At 33.4% G+C, this 20,819-nt stretch overlaps 1 protein-coding gene across 2 annotated transcripts; it reads left to right on the top strand.

Moving 5' to 3' along the window:
• Positions 1 to 826: 826 nt before the first annotated feature.
• LOC140437599 (facilitated trehalose transporter Tret1-like) lies at positions 827 to 19,843 on the top strand. 2 transcript variants are annotated; one of them, XM_072527207.1, is made up of 4 exons: positions 827 to 974; positions 1,035 to 1,198; positions 9,543 to 10,909; positions 19,348 to 19,843. In XM_072527207.1, exons 2-3 carry the CDS (start codon positions 1,066 to 1,068, stop codon positions 10,898 to 10,900), a joined length of 1,491 nt encoding a protein of 496 aa, XP_072383308.1. In that variant the 5' UTR covers positions 827 to 974; positions 1,035 to 1,065; the 3' UTR covers positions 10,901 to 10,909; positions 19,348 to 19,843. The 2 variants fall into 2 exon arrangements, with proteins under 2 accessions (XP_072383308.1, XP_072383307.1); XM_072527206.1 differs by having other exon boundaries at positions 862 to 1,198; positions 18,663 to 19,843.
• Positions 19,844 to 20,819: the final 976 nt, after the last annotated feature.

The following is a 20,819-nucleotide window of genomic DNA, read 5'->3' as shown; positions in this document are numbered from 1 at the left end:
TTTACTTGGGTTAACAAAATACTAGGCAAGACGCTTCTTATAAAAGCATCTTTTTTGGAGTCCTAAAATTAACATTCTCAGCAATTCAGTTTGTTCGTCTAATTTTTAGAGATTTAGAGGACTCATTTTCGTCTCTGACGACTGGAGTAACTATTTACATTTTTTTTTGATAGTTCATAAACCATTTGATGCGAACATTTTTTGATAAAGTAGTCTGAGGTTCACTATGGCCCAAAAGATTGTGTTCATGGGAGAGTAATAGAGTAATGACAAGAGAATTGACGGGTAATAGTATAAACCTTTTGTCCACCTGATATATTAGCGATACATTATCGACCACCGATGCAAAGGAGGTGTAGAGAGTCTTCAAAAATGGGTTGAACAACACCAATTTCTAAATATTTATTAAATTGATGTTGAGTTTTTCATTTCAAGAATTTTTTTTAAGAACTGAAGACTTTGAATGGCTCTTAAAATGGAAAAAGTAGATAAGCGCAATTCATCTAGTGTAGGATGATTAGAGAATCTTCGAGAGGGATTTCTCGAATTTCAAATAAATCTTTTAATATATACAACTATTCGTAATAGTTTAGTGTAAGTAGAAAATTTAGAGAATTATTTGTTTTAGAAATGGTTTTCTAAATCAATGGTTGTCGGATACGATAAATTTTTTCCTTATTGGGAGCAAACAAATTTTTAAACATTGAATGTTTTTTCTGTCATTATCATTTCCTGCATAATTTGGCCCTAAACCGACATTTGCTACATAATAATAATTATACCGTACTTTGTGATAAAAATTTATTGTAAAACTGTGTAGTTGTGCTTATATTGAACTTCTTATCTATATTTATATATTTATATACTTGTTTCATAAAACTTAAACAAAGAAACAATTATTTACAAGATCATTAGACCTGCGCTATATTATAATGTTTATTTTAGTGTATTTTTTTCGACACTGAAATTTTTGAGTGAGTTAATTATCTATCAACACTTTGTAAATATAACATTACCTAAAATGAATGTTTAAGGTAATTACCTGGGACTTTATATCCTATTAATATGGATAAAAATAATATTGAATTACATGAGGTGAAATATATACCTTCTGGAGAACAAACTGTGCAACAACTGAAACCTGAAGCTGAGAAAAAGAAACCGGATACTTTGTTTTTGTATTTTACAGTATTTACAGGTGAGTTTAGGAAGGCTATTTAATAATAAAAAACAATATTTTTGGAACTTTGCTCTTCTGGTTACTGTTTTTAAGTAATTCTCTTATTTTAAAATAATTTATACAATCTTTTACTAGTATCTAAAGGTAATTAAACGTAATAGTTTGATTTTTAAAGCAATATGGTATTTGCACTATAACTATAAGTACTATCTTAATCTTAATTCAGGAGAGACACTTCCTGACGAGAACAGGTGGTTAGGATCTTCGTAATAAACCTGCCCTTTCAATAAACTTAGGATTTGAGGATTACTGGATTATTCGCAGAGAAGTTGCCCCACCCGTCGAGTCGTAGCAACTTTCCTCCATCGTCTGACCCTTATAATTTGAAGGTCTTCTTCCATATCATTAATTCATCTTTTACGTGGTCGTCCCCTATTTATTCTGCCCTCTGGGTTTAAGAATTTCAAAATGAAATGAAAAATGACCATTTGCAAGGCTTAAAGATTGTCCAAGTTCAAATTAGAATGTTCTTCTATTACTTTTCAGTAAGGATTTTGTACTTATTTTAGCTTAAAAACGATTTTTGCTTACTAATTAAGCGCTTATAGTAGGCCGAGCGCTCAGGGTGCTGCTCGTCTAGACTATAGTGGGTGAGGTATTAGTTTGGGGAAGTTATTTGTTGTAAGAGATACGAAAGAAAATTATTAAGGTAAAAGTTGGAGTATAAATACCTTATGGTATCTATCCGTTACGCATGTTAGTATATACTTAACAGGGAGGTTTCATCTTGCTGTTTTCCTTAATGTAAATGCTAAGAAACTTTTTTTTAAATCTGATATAGTTCTCGTAAAAGAGCATAAAGTTCTGTATTATACCCTTCCCCCATTTATATTATTTTATGGTATTTCTGTAAATATGACTGCAAATATTGCAAAAGCCATCTATTAGAATCCGACAAATGGCTTTCTTACATCATTTGCAGTTATACTTAGTCAAACGTCTTTGTCCAATGCATGTATGACATCTCTTGCGTTTTCCGATATGTTCATTTTCTGTGTTCTGTTCCCCTTGTTCTAATGGAGCAAATTCTTTTAGATGTTGTTATAGGCCGATATAAATTCCTGATGTTTCTGAACTTCGTCAAACCATATAAGGTAAAACTAATGCATGTGACAAATATTAAAAAAAAAAATTTTTTCGAATAACATTTTAATTATTGTCAAAATATATTACCTCAGCATTAATTCCACTAATGTTAAGCATAGCGAAAAATACCACCATGGGCCAACGACGAACATTTCTAGCTACGTTGTATGATGTACACAATTTATCTATTGTGTTTATCTCCGCCTTTGGTGCGATTAAAAGAGGTGATAATATATGGCTCTTTTTTATCTACTGTTTCAAGATCAGGAATCTTCATGTAGATGCCAAAATTACATATCTTCTTTATCTGGGAAAGTAAAAAGTACCCTTTTCTGGGAGAAAACCAAAGTGTACCCATTTTTGAAGGCAAACAACCTACTGTTATTAGCTCTCGTCTTATTTGGAAGAATTCAGGTGAAATTTCGACTTTATTTTTTTTTTCAACGTGTAACACGAAAGAAAGGTTGTTACATCGTAACTCATCTATTAATGGACTACTGGTGAACCTCTCTAAAAAATAATTTGGCAAAATCGCAGAACAACATCCGACGGTGACTTACTCAATTGAAATGGGCCTTCAGGTTGTAATCCATATTTCCAAATTATAGAGATAGTAAACCTGAAAATTTCCGCAACGTCTAAGAAAGCCTTGCAATGTCTCATCATTCGTTAAGTTGTGTCGTAAACTATAGGATTTCTATAAATTGTTGACTAACATTGTAAACATTTTAGGAATTGCTGCAATTTTGTCGGTTTTTTTCTTTCATTTCTAATAGTGTGATCATCAAATCGTATACACGCATAACGAACTTAAATCTTTTGATGTTCATAATCAGTCGGAATTTTTCAATACCACTGTCGGATCCCCACAGGTCTTGCACACTCTGTCTGTTACTTCTGTGAACACCAGCAAACTACAAGAGACCTGTAAATGCTTCTAGCTTAACAATGTCTATAGAATTAGCATCTCTATCGCATTTGAAGAGCAATTTAACACGTTCAATATTTTAGTTGGTCTGTTCTACAATTATACGCAATATAACGTCATCCATAGTGCAACTCAAGCATTCCAAAGGAGTTTTTGCCATTCTTACAGCAACTATTACACCTGTTACATGCGAATATGTTGTTATTAACTAACTCTTTGTGACTATACTTTTCACTCTTCTTTTCACTCTTCCAAAAAACAAATTGTTATAGTCTGCGATAGATCCATCATAATCATCATTATCACTGGCTTCTTGCTCGGTATCTTAATCGACGTCATGAGGTTCAACTTCATATTCTGCATCTGTATCCACTTCATCATTAAAATCGTCCCGTAAATCACCTTCGTCGTCTCAATCATCAATCTCTGTAGTTCTTTAACATCTTTAGGATCTTCCAAGTTATATTTTTTATTACAACTTGCCATGATAAGGGTATTTCCGACCTACATAAAACAAATATAAGTTTGTTATCTTACAAAAAAATATACAAAGAGGCGCAGTAAATCAGTTTGATGTTTATAAAGTAAGTGTAAGTAAAATTATGTAATTTTGCATAAAAAAGGAAAGGTAGTAGTAGTATAAATAGTACTTACCAACCTAATAAATATCACAAATTTACAAAATTATTTTGGTTCTCAAAATTTTGGTATATCAAAATGAACAATATTTAAATATCCTTATTCTAGCAAAGAATATTTACTAATGACCAATGATGTTCTGTAAAATAATGAGAGGTAGGAAGCTGCGCCAGACCAAATGTTAAATAAAATACGCTGCTTATGACGTTTATGCATGTTTTTATATTAAATTAAAGCTAATTTTATTTTAATTTAATGATATAAGGTTTTATCTTTGATACCTTGTGTTTTTAATAGCTGACAACCCTAATTTTCGATCATTTTTTCGGCCGACCTTATATCATTATATTTAAAAAGTATCATCAGTATGATATGCTTAATAAAAACATGAATATACGTCATGAGCGGTGTATTTTATTTAAAAAATAAATGAACGAAATTTTTGTTCAAAAATTAGTTACTACCACATGTTACCACTGCATTTTCTTATTCTTATGTATAATGTAAAATGTGAGATTGATTAACTAAGTTATGACGTAGTAAGCTTGCAGTCGGATCTCGTCCTATTAAGGCAAATGGCAGAAAGCAAACGTATAACATATAAAATATGCCTATATAACGGGTTGACTGCCAGCCTCTTTTTCCTTGCATTGTCAAAGAGTCATTTAAGTACCACATATGGTACTCAGTCCAGAACAGAAGTTCAAATATTGGGTGCCATATATGGTAATCAGTATAATGAACTGAGTTTATTAGTCTAATTTATTAACTTTATTTATCATAAAAAAGATAAACACTTAGTTTATTTAATCTTTATTTCCACTTATTCTAATTTATTACAGTCTTCTACACTTATTCTAATTCACTAAAAAACACAATAATTTATATTAATTTATTATACAACTTATTCGATACAACATTTTATTTTCGACTGTCTCACACAATGAAAATTCCCGTATTTATACCAAACAGCCGTTAGTTATGGAATCCCCTCGAAGCAGGCAGATGTTGACCTGAATTGGCTCGAACACCATGGAGGAATACCGGTCTCATCGTGGCTCGCAGCGGTATTGACCTTTATCGAAGAAAAGGAGGCGCCAGACAGGTTTCAGAGAATCTACGAGAATATTCTTGTTAGAATAATAACATGTTTACAGGTTAAATATAAAAAAATAATTCTTCTTCTTCTTCTTTAAGTGCCCTGTCTGTTGCGAACGTTGGCTATTAACATGGCAATTCTGATCTTATTTGCGGCGCTTCTGAATAGTTCGACCGATGTGAGCCCGAACCACTTCCTCAGATTTTGGAGCCACGAGTGTCATCTCCTGCCTGGCCCTCGCTTACTGTCTATTTTTCCCTGGACAATCAATTGCAGTAGACGGTATTTATCGTGTCTCAATATGTGGCCTAGATATTCAAGCTTTCTTTGTTTAATTGTATTCACGATTTCTTTCTCCTTTCCGATTCTTTGTATTACCTCTATGTTGGTGACATGTTTGGTCCAGGATATACGAAGAATGCATCGGTACACCCACATTTCTAATGCTTCTAGTTTTCTCGTGAGCGTCTCCGTCAGCGTCCAGGCCTCCACACCATACAGTAAGATCGGAAAAATATAGCATTTAACTAGACGTAGTTTTAGGGGAAGAGACAAATCCCTGCTTATGAGGAGCTTTTTCATATTGCTAAATGCTGCTCTAGCTCGTTCTATTCTCGCCTTAATTTCTGTGGCCTGTTCTTATTTTGCATTTACGTTGGTGCCAAGGTACACATAAGATTCTACATGGTCAATTAGTATGTTACTTATCCCTTACTGTCGAGCAGGCATTTACTTTGTCTTCTTGAAGTTGAGGCTCAGGCCGTATTCCTCAATAACTGAATAAACTCTTTCCATTACCTGTTGTAATTCGTCTATGGTCTGGCAAGGATCACCGTGTCGTCGGCATATCTTATATTGTTCGTTAACTTGCCGTTTATTTTCATGCCTTCATTTGCATTTTCCATACATTTGTTAAATATTTCTTCGGAATAAATATTGAATAGGAGTGGGGATAATATACACCCCTGACGGACACCTCTTTTGATCTGCACACTTTCAGTGAGTTCGTTGCCAATTTTTGCTCTTGCTGTTTTGCTCTTGCTAAAAAAATAATTAATCGTAACAATAACTTACAAAACATGCCGTGTACCTAAGTAGTCACTCAGCTTATATATTATTTTATAGGAAAAAATTAAAGTTTTAGCCTCAGAAAACCGTTCCATGATTTTAGCCAGTAGCTAGATGGTATTATATTTTTTTTATAAAGGTAGGTTATCAAAGTGTAATAAAAATACTTTTTTGGCTGAAATATTTATTTAACGAGTACCGTAACTCTAAAAAACTATACAAAAAAATAGTCGGCAACTTAACATAAATGCTAATAAAGAAAAATTACTGTAGTTTGGCAGCATGAACCTTAAAAAAGCAGTCAAAACACAAATATTTCGCGCAAGCAAAACACTTTCTCCACACACGTGGAGCCTCCTTTGTGCTATTTGTCTTCCACGCTTGGTAACAATATCCCTATAGCATTGGCCGCAGCGGTTTCTTTTTAGACATTTTACTAAATTGTGTAAATTATTAGCAGGCATTACACAAGCGTGTTTAATAAGCATATCTTTGATAATTTCCTCTCTAAATTGTGTTATTTTTACTGATTTATTTGTCACTTTGGAATAAAGTGACAAGGCATTTACAACGGCAACATTTAGTAAAATATCAAAGGCCACTTTTCGGTTTATTAATTATATGAATTCATTAGGTCCGATACATCTATAAAGTATTTTCCTGCATTATATTATACTACAACCTGCGGTTTAAGTTTGTCTTCCCTTCTTTGTATCACATTTACCAAAGAAGGCATATGCTTCAAACTTATAGCAAGCACATCTCGCCGATCCTTCCACTTTAAAACCATTACACCATTATCATCTTGCCTTGCAACAATATCACCTTTTTTTAGTTTTATTTTAGTAACTTCAATTGGATTGCATTTCTTGTCGATTTGTCAATACCCAACTTTTGATTCTTGTATTTTTCTTTATATTAGGTTCTCCAAGACATTGTTGAGCATAATTGTTTGTTTGATTTACTAACAGGGATACCACTTCTTCATCAAAAAACAAACAAAATAAATCAAAAGGACTGGTATCTTGCATTGTATCTATTAGATAGAGGTTTACGCCTACTACTTCGAAATTCGTATTATAATTTATATTTTTAATCCTTTACTGATCAGGTATTTGCCAATCTTCAGATATGGGAACATTCTCAGGTGCTGGTTCTTGCTCATTATTTAACTCTTCATTTCTCAAAACTTCATTTCATCACTGTCCGAATCTTTACTGTCTAGTGCATACTCTGGGTCCGCTGGCCCATGGAAAAAATCGTCGTGGCCTCATGGGTCAACGTGCTCTAGAAGAGCAGTAGCATAAATGGCAAGTTAACTGAGTACCACATTGTGGTACTCATGGCAGTCAACCTGATAATATATAAAATACTGTTTTGTATTCTAATTAGAATTAAAACGAATTTGGTTTTAATAGTAATATATTTTAAAAACTATCTTCATTAGTAATCTAATATATCCAGAGATAAAAGTTGAAAGGGTCAAAACAGCGTGAAATCCAATGATGTTTACTTCCTACAGTGTAATCTTCTACAATTAAAGAAATAACGGAAAATCCAAATGAGTATATTAATTAACTATTATTTTAAAAACAATAAATATATTATTTATTTAAGAAATTATATCAATAATAAAGATTTAATGGGTTTGATTACCACTGGACGAACACTGAATGTTTAAATAAAAAACCAAAAAATAAACTTTAGTGAGAAGTACGATAATCATTCAGTAAATATAAATATCAAGAAGACTATGTAAACATGTATAGATACTTGGGTAGATTTATCTATACTATTATAAACAGTTCATAAACTTTCATATAGCGATATATATATCATACTTTTGTGGGATATTTTTTATTTATATCTTGCTGGGGTGAAGAGCCGAAAAACTAAATTATTAAGGAATAACCTTACTAAGGTCACTTTTTTCTATCAATGATTTACCTTTTGACCGTTTACGTTTATAGTCTTCACTATTTAGGACGACGCCATCTGGTATACGTAACGTTTTTTGTTATTCGTTAAGTCTTTTGTGTTAATGTTAGGTAACCATGCAGTTTTTATAACCTACATTGTAACTTTAAAACCTACAAACTGTTTTTGAATTGAGGATGCTTAAAAAAGAATAAAGCGAAACGTGTTTAATTAAATCAATGAAGTAGCTGACTTCTTTTATTTTCCAACAAGAAATACCAATCTGCACATCCGATATCAGATGATAAAATATTATATCTACTCTATTCTTCTTTATGGTAAAGCTTGGACTGTTGATGGTCTCTTAATGAGAAAGCTGGAAGCTTTTAAGGTGTGGTTTCTTAGGAGAAATCTGAATATACCATGGACCGATCATATTACAAACGGCTGGCTAAAACATTCACGACAAAGACAGAAGATAAAGACGAATTTGCAATGGTTATAGACTCAATGAATAAGCCTTTATGCACTGGCTCCGGCTATCCGGATATCCGGCTTATCTATCAAAAATGCCAGTGACAACTTTCAGTGAAACACATTCTTACCGAATGTAACCAATACAGTGAAGTAAGACGAGATAAATCTTAAACCGCAGATAGGCGACATTCTCAGTGATCCCAACCAGAAAGACAGAGTTCTTCAGTTTTTTAGAAAAATAGTATCGTATCATAAATATTTTTATATTACATAACATATTAATGCTACTATACTTATCGTAATGTTGTTTATAATTCCTTATGTGCGAGTGGCCATAGCTGCCAAGCACGTAAATATAAATAATAGTTATTTATTGTACAAGACGACAAAATTTTACTTTATCTTCGAGAGCGTTTTTTGGAGATAAAATTATGCTCGAGAAGATAATGCGATTTTATCGTCGTGTACAATACATTTTTTTTCTATAGCAAGACTTCAAGTTCAGGTGAAAAATAGAATTTCAAAGAAAATTGTAATTTTTAGCACAAAAATCGCAATTTTGTTGCTCCGTTGTTAGGGATATGAATTACTCTGTCAACAAATGTCAAACAAATGTTACGTTTTGGTTTTTGCGGAGAATGTTGTTGCGTTTTGTGTACAAAGTGAATAAATACGAAATGGACGGAATATCATCTGTTGCAGAATCTTACATTGAAGAGTCAATAAGCAATAAGATTGCTGTATCCAAGTGTATACTTGGCGGACCAGAAAATCAATCCAGTACCTCGAATCAAGTGTTTAACCAAACGAGTACAAGTTGTGATGCTCCAAAAATAGATATTTCTAATAATGTTAATTGTAAAATTTCAGTTGTTTTTAATCCTTAATGTGTTTAAATTTGTAAATTTTATTGAATAAAAAAAGTTAAAACATTTTATCTACTCTTGCTGTTAAAGTATCACTTTATCTACCCTTGCTGTTAAAGTGATACTTTATCTACTCAAAACAGTTGTTATAGCAACACTTTAACATTAGCTATGGAAAAAAAACAATTATCGACTCTTTTTTACATTTTTTTTTCTTTTTAGCAATTTTGACATGGCTTGTTGGAGGAACTACAATAGTTTGGCCATCATCAGCTATTCTAAAACTAAAATCCAACGATACCAACATAAACCCGTTAGAAAAGCCTATATCAACGGTGGAGATATCGATGCTTCTAGGAATTCCAGGACTTGTAGGAATTCTAGGATCTCTGCTCTTTCCAAAGTTAGCTGACCTAATCGGAAGAAAAAGAAGTTTACAAGTTGTTGGATTTTTAATGTGTGCATGTATTGCTGGTGCAGCTCTTTGCACTAGTATAGATATGTTAATTGTTTTTATCAGTTTAGTTCAATTCTTTTTCTGTGGTGCTTGGGGAATACTTCCCATTTATCTGACAGAAGTTTGTGAAGATCACAACAGAGCTAAGTTTGGATGTTTTATGAGTGTATGTGTACCACTTGGTCAACTTTACGGGTACTGCGTGGGACCTGTATTTTCCTTTCGAATATTTACTTTGCTAACAATAGCACCTATGATTCCGTTTTTGTTGTTTTTTTATTTTGCTCCTGAAAGTCCGGTATATATTCTGTCGAAAGGACAGAAAGAAGAATGTTTAAACGCTTTAAGAAAACTGCGTAAAAATAAATCCAAGATAGAGTTAGCAGCAGATTTAAATAAAATAAGTCAAGATTTATCTTTACAAAGACAATCTAAAGGAATTGACATTTTATGTTTATTTCGTACCAAACAGACACGAATTGGTTTAATGTTGGGTCTAATTCCTGTCACAGTGCAACATTTATCAGGGGTTCCAGTTTTTATGTCATTAATGGCTCCCATTTTAAACGAATCTGGATCAAACCTCTCTGGAAATACAATAGCTATAATAGTGGGATGTGTAAAAGTAACAACCTTTACGTTCACATCTTTGGTAGTAGAAAGAGTGGGGAAAAGGCCTCTTTTACTAATATCTTCTTTAGGCGCTGGAATCTCAATATCGTCTTTAGGATTATTTTTCTATCTAAAGTATATAGGATCAAGTTTTGTTTTTCAGTTTCAGTGGATCCCACTTGTTTGTGTTTTGGGATACTTTATTTCTTACTCCTTAGGACTTGGTCCAATGTCACCTGCAGTCATCGGTGAATTATTTACTCCCGATTTGCGATCAGCTTCTTCATCTTTTATAATGACGACAGCAAGTCTTACTTTAACCTGCTACATTTCAGCATATCCCTTAGTTGCTGAAGCTGTCGGAAATCATTGGTGTATGTGGATTTTTGGTTCTACTTGTTTGCTAGGAGCCTTGATTATTTATTTGCTCTTTCCCGAAACAAAAGGAAAAAGTATTGTAGAGATTCAAGAAATACTAAAGAATTACTCTTTTTTAAAAAAGTCACGATAAAAATTTGAGGTAAATATATTTTATTTTAGTATTCCATTGCTAGGTCCATTAAAAGGGATAAATAAATTTAATCCTTCAGTAGTCGCTAGGAATTTTTTAAAATTAGTAGTCGCGCGCCTTCGAAATGACCGCTTGGTCTTTTACTTCTTAGTTTGTGTTAATAAAAGTATTTGGAACCAGTTTAAGTAAAACACGATTTTATTAAGGTTTAATAAGTAGAGTAACATATTACAAAATAATATAAAAAGTAAACTAATGTTAAAAACACTGGATAGAACATTAAAAAAAAAACTATTTTCTACTCCGATAAAAAAGGGAAACTTTTAGTTAATCCGAATAAGTTCAGTTTGGCACTCTTCGCATACTGCACGTGTATGTTCTCTGCATAAAAACTTTTTACATTTACAGCAGGAAACAGTCGTTTTCCGGTTCTTTTTATGGTCGCAAAAGTAGCATCTACCATGTAGTCCTTCATTCGTTGGAGTGCCGTCTGTGTTAGGAATATTACATATGCCTTAATATGTAACTTCAGATCTCTATTTAAATTGTCTACTGTTGCTCGGACCCGTAGATGTTCATCCATAAGAGAAAATGCTAAATGCTTCAAAAATTTTCTTCTAAGCATTTTATTATCAGCAAGGTTGTTACTTGCATGAATTACTAGCGAATTAATGCTTGCGATATTTAGTATTGTGTTAAAAATTAGCGTGGGCCAACGTCTTGTTTTTCGTGAAACATCATAACAGGAGCATAGCTGATCAACGACGTCAACCCCGCCTTTTGTTTTGTTATAAAACGTCAGAATTTCTGGTTTATAATGTTCAAATGTTTCTCTATCTATAGCGTCGTCATCATGTAGACTTGAAACAAGCAATACAACTTTCTTCTTTTTGGGGATATATGACACTAACAGCCGGTTTCGGAAAGGCTGATCATTATCAAAATTAGGTAATCTACTGTTAACAGTCGATTAAAGGCATTTTGAGTTGCAGAAACATCGATCAAACTTTAATCACATAACACACATTAACTCCGAAATGCATAATTATCGTTTTATCTATGTCAAACTTCTGTCATACTAGCTTGTCAGATAATCTGAGATTTTTGGACGATTAATCTTATAATCTTTGGTTATGTACCAATGGTTGTAAGTAAATAAAATAAAATCTTTAGTTACGTTGTAAGATACATAAACCTAAGGTGTTTTATAAAAAGCTGTTGTTTAGAAAGAACCCAAAAATATTGTTACAAAGGTTCATTTTAAGAATTAAAGATGATAAATGACAAATTGGTAAACATTAACGAACAACACAAAATTATTAGTAGTTAGGTTATGTTTGTTTGTTGATTTTCAGAATGCAGATTACACATAAACAGGAATGATGGTAAAGTGAAACAGGAACATTACTTTCTTAATTTAGAGCAAGATAAAGAACAATTCGTACAGAAATAATAAACGATTACAATCGATTCTACTGTTTCCATGTAAAATCGTATGTCAAATAATCTATAATCGGTGATCACGTAATTTTACCATAATTTTCGTTTCGGAAACCTGTCGCTTGTTAACAATTGATCAAATTTGATACTTGATTACATGATTGGAGATTTGAATAACGTTTCGGAAACCGGCCGTATGGTACATGTATCGCTAAAGGCGAACATACTTGATTTTAAAGGACGAGATCCTTGAAGTAATTCAGGGGGCAGTTCCCTTTTGTTCTTTCTAATGGTCCCCACAACAGTCAATCCAAATTCTTTTTTTAAAACATCTATTAGAGGAATGCTAATGAACCAATTATCTAGAGTAATGTTGCGCCCAGAATTCTTTATTGGCGCACACATTCTTTTTACAACTTCTTGGGCCATCTGGTTGACGACCCACATAAACCTCCATATTTATGGTATAATACATTTCAGCATCACATAAACTAAAAATTTTAAGCCCATACTTTGAGGGTTTGCTTGGAATATATTGTATCCAAGGGCAATTCCCTAAAAATCCAGGAAGCATTTCATCGCATGTTAAATTTTGCGAAGAGTTATATCCTGATTTACACTTTTCTACGAATTTGTCAAAAAATACTCGAATGGCGGTCATCTTATCCAGTTTCCTACGTTCTTTACGATCGACCTTATCATCAAATCTAATGCATATTAGAAGAAACCGAGATCGGGATAAGGACATAACTAGTCTAAATATTTCGATACCTTCGCCATTAGTTTGCCAGATATCTTCTGTATTCAGGTGATGGGCTTTATATGTCCCTGCCAAATATAAAAGTCCTATAAGAGAGCGAATTTCAGATGGGTTTGTAAGCTTTGCATCCCTCTTCCTAGAGAAATTGCTTGTTTTACTTTCAATGTATTTATTAGTGGATTCTACAATTATGTAAATCATGTCCTCATCAATGAATTAACTCCATATTTCATAAACTTTTTCGTAAATCTATCAGGCCCAGATGATTGTTTTACTAAATTAGGCTTGCTCATACGTACCCTTTTGTTTTTTCTTTGATACTTTCTCCACACTGTACCATCCCCTAAAAACACTTTCTTCTTGTACATTATTCAGTAAAACTTCTCCTATTTCCTTTAAATCCTGTTCTTGTTCGCTTTCCGAATCTTCCGACCTCTCATCAATAACTTCCAGATTTACTTCATTCTCGTCATCGTCGTCGTCATATTCTATATCAAGCGGTTCTTCTTCCATGAGGGCTTGAAGTCTCCTTTGTTCCTTCTCATAGTCCATTCTAAAGATAAAGCCAAACAAGTTATATATAAAAGTTTGCTGTAGCTTAAAATTTAAAAAAAATTAATATTTGATTCTCAATAATAGAACAAAGAAGATTATGAAATATCGTAATAGTAATTTGCTGCAAAGTAATTTAAAATTTGATGACTAATTACATAGTAAAAGAAAGAGAGGTATATTCAAAAGGTTACTAAACAATGAGACAAAACTATAATAGTATATTATTTAAAAAAAAACTAGCGTTTATACATACCTTAAGGTGATAAGAAACACAATAAAACGATTTATAAAAACTTTTTAACTGACTAGACGCTCGCGGAAATTATGACCTTTGCGCTGTAACTCCTAATCAACAAACCTCCCGCTACTCTGATTTAGTACTGAGGCTCCTTGTATCGAATGAGTAAGCTACTGAAGGCTGTGATTGCCAAATGTAATTTTTTCCGAAATATTAGCAAATTTTAATACGTGCGGTCTTTTTGACCATGTAGCGACTAGTTAAGGGTTAATAGTACTGACTGATACGTAATTTCAAATAACAATTGATTGTTTAGGTTTTAAAGTACTTATATTTTTTGTCTTCTTATGAAAAAATTAAGAAAAAAGATCAAAATAAATATAAAATAGACGGTTAGGTTTGATTCGCTTATATGCATATTTCTACTTCTTGGCCTCATCAGAGCGAACTCATGGTAAGTTCTAAAGAAGAACACTTCGCTTGCTGAGGATAGATAGTGTTTCTTTTGACCTGATATTCTGGGTGCGGAAATCAGTCCCTTCGTCTTAGATTGTAATATTTCTTCAGGTCTTTGAAAGTATGTTCCATGTGTACTCGTACATGGCTCCTCCTTAATGCTGCTAATTTATTAAAGTTTTTCGCATAGCCCCGTATATCTTGACAAGGACGTGATTTACGTTTTATGTTTTTAGAAACGAGTGAACCCTTATCCGGGATGACTTTCTTTGGGATTTCGAACTGCATAAATACTTTTGAGGGCAGAGTGTCGATTATAGGGCTTGCGGATGCTTTCTTTATCGATTGGTCCCATTTTATCGATTGAGATCGAATGCCAAGTCTTTTCTACAACGGATGGTTGCATTTTTCCTGTTGGTTGCATCTGTGAAGGTTTATACTGAAGGCACTTCCTACAGCCGCTAACATACTCTGCTATTTGCTTAAACATTTAAGGCAGTGGTATTTTTGCGCCATTCAGCAAATGGTCTTCTCAAATCCCAAGTGGCCTGCTGTATTAGAGTTGTGATTCCCCTTCAAAAGTTCTTTCCTTTTATACCCTGGTACACATAATTTCCATTGATTGTTATATTCAGGGTCTGCTAAATTTCGACTACTACAGATATTTTTATAAAGTCTGTCGTCTAATATTTTTAAATCAGAAAATCTGGTTAGGTTTCGGAGGACATCTTCGTATAAATTATCATACAATTTGCACGATTCAAGTGCTGATGCTAATATTTCAAACTCTGGTTCTTCGCTACGAGTTTCTTGTGGTTACCGGGATTAAGCATCTGCTACCTTTTTGAGGACTCCCCTTCTGTGTTTTACCGTACTGTTGTAGTTGTATTATTAAAGTCGTACTGTTGTAGTTCTAAGCTCCACCAAGCTAATCGATCCAATTTTATTGATTTTTGAGGTTCTTCAGCCGACTGGTGGTCTGAGATGACTTTAAAATTGTAACCTATGTATGGCCTCATTTGTTTTATTCCGTATTCGATAAATAGACAATATTTTTCGGTTGTAAAGTATTTTGTCTCAGCGGGTGTTAGAGTTTGACTGGCATAAGCAATCACTTTATCTTGTCCCTCATACTTCTGCGTTAACACAATACCAAGTCCACAGTTTGACGCATCTCTTTGCAGGTAAAATATTTTTGAAAAATCTGAGCATGCTAACACTGGGGCTGATGTAAATTTTGATTTTAAAAACTTGTTTATGTCAATAGTTTTCTATGAAACGGAGGTACTATAAAGTTATTCTTAGAAAACAGCGGAGCTGGCACACATTTTTTGGTGCTGCAAGTTCGGTTATAGCACTGGTTTTCTAAGGATTGGTTTTTATTCTTTCTGCCGAATAATGTGCCCCAGATATTTGAATTCCAGCTAGAAACATGTGCATTTTTTGAAGTTTAGCGCTAATCTAGCCTCTCAAAATCTTAGAAAGATTTCTTATACATGATTTAAATGCTCTTGGAGTGTCTTCGATATTACTACAATATCAACTAAGTAGACGAATGCAAACTCTTTATGGGAAATATTAAATTATCCAGTAGGAGTTGAAAAGTTGCCCCAGCGGAGTGCTGTCCAAATGGAGCAGTTCTAAATAAAAAGAGCTCGTTTTTTGGTACGCAAAATACTGATACTGGGCGGCTTGTCTCTTCGATAGGTATTTGGAAATAACCTTGTTTTATATCGAGGATATGAAATAAAATTTACCTCTTTGACTCTATCCAAAAATTCCGTTAAAGGTTAACGGATATTTGTCCTTATTTGATAGCTCAATGACTTGACGACTTTTTTTTTAACTAGTACAATCGGGAACTCCAACCACATGTGAAGGGTTTGATAGTTTCCTCTTTTAACATCTTATCTACTTCTTAGTTGATGATTTGTAACATTGCGGGGTTGTGCCGTCTATACGGCTGCTTGACGGGGTCGCATCTCTTCTTCAATTTTATTTCGTATTTTATTAAGTTGGTGGGTTCTGTTACTTTCGCAAATTCCCTAGAATTCCCGCGTCCAGAAAAAGGTGATTATTGTTTTCTTGTTTCATGGTGAATTTATTATTATCCAGATTTAGCCATACGACTCACACTCCCTCTAAGGGAAAAATTCACTTATCCCAGATACCTACAGTATCAAATGGATTGAGCTCTGGTGGGACTCTTTCCGTGTTATCGAGCCCTAGGTGACTGGGTATGCTGGAGTACCTTTCAAAAATTTTCGTACACATCTGGACGTTGAGAGTAGTACAGCTTTCTGCATAGTCTTGTAGAAATGTTTATTCAGACCTAGCTTTTTTATGTTTTCTAGGAGGTTCTTTGGAATGACTCCAGTAGTAGAGAGAATAATAGGTATTGTCTGGGTACTTTCCAAGTACAGATCCCTGTACTTGGCGATTTTTTCGTTCTCTTTAACACGAAGATTATTGTTGTTGGGTATCGCCAAATCAATTAATGTTGGTTGTCTCTTTAGTTTATTAACTGGTATAAGATATGGTCTAATATGTGCTACAGTTTGGTCTGTGAGCACAGTGCGATTCCTGTATAGCTTGTAGTTGTTATTCTCAAGTATACTCTCAGAAACGTATTGATAATATGGAAGATGATTTGTTTAAAGAAGTCCCAGTTTGATAGCTATCTCTTAATAAAATATATTTCCTACTCACTTGTGCCGTTCCTTATATTCAGTTGCACCAAATGCCTGACAGCCCCCTGTAAGATGTTGGATGGTTTCCTGAGCTTGAATCCATACCGTCATTTGTCATTTTGGACCTGGGGGTCTTTGACGATATATTTCAGCTAATTTTTGGATGGTATAACCTGATTCTGAATTGCCAGTAGTGAACCTTCTGTTTCAGGGAACATCTTTCCTGATGTCAGCCAATAGTTCGATGCTATATTGTCGACATGGTCTTGACCGATCTCATTGGGATGTCGCCCGTGCAGAGGTTTACCCATCCAGGTGCGCATTTTTTCGTCTTTAGTAAGATGGTTTATGCGCATTTCTGGTTCCCTCAGTTTGATCGGTGTTTTATCATCTACTGCACAAATCGCGCGATGTAGAGTAGATGTTTCAGCCTGCACCTAAATTCTTAAATTAGTAATCTGTTTTTCTAGTTGCTTACTTATATCCATAAGTCCTCGTCCTCGTAAATACCGCGGTAATGTCGTTCGTTCTACTGCGCTTCGAGGATGGTGTTTTTGTGAGGTGTGTTCGTACTTTTCGCTGAAGATTTTCTATATCCGTTTTTGTCCACTTAACAATATCAAATGAGTATCTAAGCATGGAACATGCATAGGTGTTTAGTGCCTTAAACAACTTTTTACTGTTAACGTGTTAATGTAGCAGCTGTTTTACCCTTCGCATAAATTAAGAAGTTATCTCAGTTCTTATTTGCTTATGGTCAATCTTCCGCGCTTGTTTTATTTCGAGGTATTTATACATATCATTTTTACCCATGGCCTCGATGTTCTGGGCGTTTTGCGTATCGAATCCGCCGGACTGAATCTTTCCTTTGATTATATTTAAGACACGGCACTTGTCAAGACCGAAGTGCATACTAATATCATTAGAGAAATTTTCTACTGTTTTTAGCATCTGATCCAGATGGCTTCGAGTGAAAGCCAATAGTTATAAATCATCCCTATACAATAAATGATTAAGCTTTGCAACAACAGTAGTGTTATTTTTGATGCTAAAACCTGTGTTAGTTGAGTTTAGTATCTGGGATAGGGGGTTCATCGCAAGAAAAAAGCACAGTGGGGTCAACGAATCTCCTTGAAATAGGCCCCGGTTGATTGCAATATTTTCAGTTTCGATATGGTTTTCACCAGGTATTTGGAGGTAAATTTTGGTCTTCCAATCTGACATTATATATTTTAAAAAGGTCACTATGTTATCATCGTGGTATGGTATCTTCCAAAAATTTTCGTACACATCTTATAGTGATGTTCATTTAGACCCAGCTGTTTTATGTTCTCTAGGAGGTTTTTGGGAATAATACCAGCAGTAGATAGAATAATAGGTACTGTCTAGGTACTCTCCATTATCCATTATTATTATTATATAACAAATAAGGGCAGAGGAGCAAGATCTTATTATGACTAAAAATTAAGAAAAATATAATTATAATATTATTATAATTAATATCATTGATTCTTCTTTCTTGTTAATGTCCATTAGACATTTAATCATTCAATTACCACTGTCCCATTAAGTCCCTGTATGATAGAGCCCGTAGCACCTGCTCTAATGAACATACAATTTCAGGAAGAAAAAATCTGCTAACAAAGGTTTTAACTAAAAAGACTGCCGACTGTCAAATAAAAACAAGAAAATCTACAAGATTGAAAAAAGAAAATCTACAAGATTGAAAAAAGAAAATCTACAAGATTGAAAAAAGAAAATAACAAAGAAATACAACCGATCCAGAAATATTCGCAAGAAGAAACTAAAAGATGACAAAAAAGGGCATATTAGAATGACCAAAAGAACTATCCTGTGCAAAATCAAACTCAACAACACATAAGACAAATAAAAAAACTGCATCTATAAAATACCGTGTGCTTGCAACAATTTCTGCGTGGAAGAAACCGAAACAGAAGACCACTGAATGTCAGCACTCATTCTAATTAGCGAAAAAAAAATGTGTAGTCAACCATTCTGCAGAATGTAGCACACTTTGGTTGCCAATACCTCAAGAAGAAGTCAACAACAAGAAGATAACAACAATAATGAAGTAATAGGAGGTCGAAAAACATCACCTAAAAACTTATACACAATATATATGCACCACACAATACACAATTCACAAAACACAAATCTAAGTTCCACAATTTACGTTACACAATCACGATTACAATACAGTTTGCACTGTAATTGATATACTTAACTTAATATCAACTTAATACCATATTTTAAGTATAGTTAATAATTCAATTATTATATGTTTCAGAATTACTTAGTTCGTCTTTTTAACTACAATCAAGATAAAATGTCGGCTGCAAAAAGCTGTCATTGTATGATTTGCTAATTTAGATGTATCGCTGGTATATAGTAAGTCGAACGTTGGAGTCAATTCAGTGCCCTGTGCTATACCTTTTTTAATTTCTTCTAATTTGGAATAAGATTTTTCCTGCTTGGCTCTAAAGACTTTGTAAGTTGTAAGATTCTGTTAGGCATAAAATACTGTTTGGCAAAAGCTTTCTTAATTTTATACTTAACACATAGTTTTAAATTATATTAATTATAAATTTATATTAAACATTACCAAAAGTAGTAAAATGCCATCTAATTTATTTTGTACTAAACAAAACTAATTTTTCTGTACTTTATTTCGTTTTGTCATATTATAATATTTAAAAGTCAATGTAAAAAATCCTACCGTGATAATAAGATGTCTTATTGCTGATTGGCCATGTAAGTTTTATAATAAAGTATAATATTTGGCAGATGGTGTTTTATTTCCATTTTTTTAGAATATTTTTTAACAAGAATCCTGTTTTGGCAATATTATTTTATGTTGTATTTTAAAATCCAGCTCAAAATGCATATGTTCACATCCCTAATTGCAGTATGAAGCGTTAACGTGTTTGTATTTTTATGGAAATAATAAATTAAAAAAATTATTTTTTAATCTTATTATTATTGTCTGTCTTTATCCCTGTGCAGATTTAATTACATTTCTCCTATAAGTTTTTATCTTGGGTTATATCAATAACAATGCTGTTTATCGACATGTCCTACCAAAGCGTCCTCTCTCAGGTCTTCGTTTGTCTTCCTCTCATACTCCTTCCAGGAACCAGCAGATTAGCACTTCTTAATTTGGGTATAAAATCTCGACGTTGATCATGACCATATCATCCTACCTTACCAATTGGTACTAGCCCTAGATTCCCTCTAATATATTTAAGTTTATCCTTTTTTGTCACTCCACTTATGCATCTAAGCATTCCTATTTCTGCTACATTCTTTCGTTGTTCCTCTTTCTTTTTAACTGACCAATTTTCTGTTCCGTACATCATAGCGGAGATTATGACTGTTCTTGGATCTATGGATATTCCACTTCATTCATCTAACCATAATTTTACACCATGCATCTCCATTTATTTCCCCAATATTTCTAAATACCGATTCTAGGTACTTAAAACTATGACTTTTCACAATCATTTCACCAAACAAAGATATAATTTTATTTGTAATAATTCCGTATATAACTTAAAGTTCTAAATACTCTGGTTTGGTCCTACAACGTTTTAAACCTTTTCCTCAAGAGCTTGTTTTAACTGATCCAGTTTTGCATATCCCTTTTAATATTTCGTACTAATACTATTGTAACCCCGTCAAATGACAAAAAAAGAAAATAAAAGGCACTTAGTCTCCCAGGTAAACCTAGGCCATGGTAGCAGTCTCCGATGTAGAGGAACG

The sequence above is a fragment of the Diabrotica undecimpunctata genome, chromosome 3 (genome assembly GCF_040954645.1).
Source record: "Diabrotica undecimpunctata isolate CICGRU chromosome 3, icDiaUnde3, whole genome shotgun sequence".
In the NCBI taxonomy this organism is placed as follows: domain Eukaryota; kingdom Metazoa; phylum Arthropoda; class Insecta; order Coleoptera; family Chrysomelidae; genus Diabrotica; species Diabrotica undecimpunctata.
This window is presented reverse-complemented; position numbering and strand designations above follow the sequence as displayed.

Bases quoted from the DNA above. Each gene is read 5' to 3' on its own strand.
- LOC140437599 (XM_072527207.1), top strand. From the start codon at position 1,066: ATGGATAAAAATAATATTGAATTACATGAGGTGAAATATATACCTTCT. The intron at 1,199-9,542 runs GTGAGTTTAGGA...TTTTCTTTTTAG, and splicing joins GTATTTTACAGTATTTACAG to CAATTTTGACATGGCTTGTT.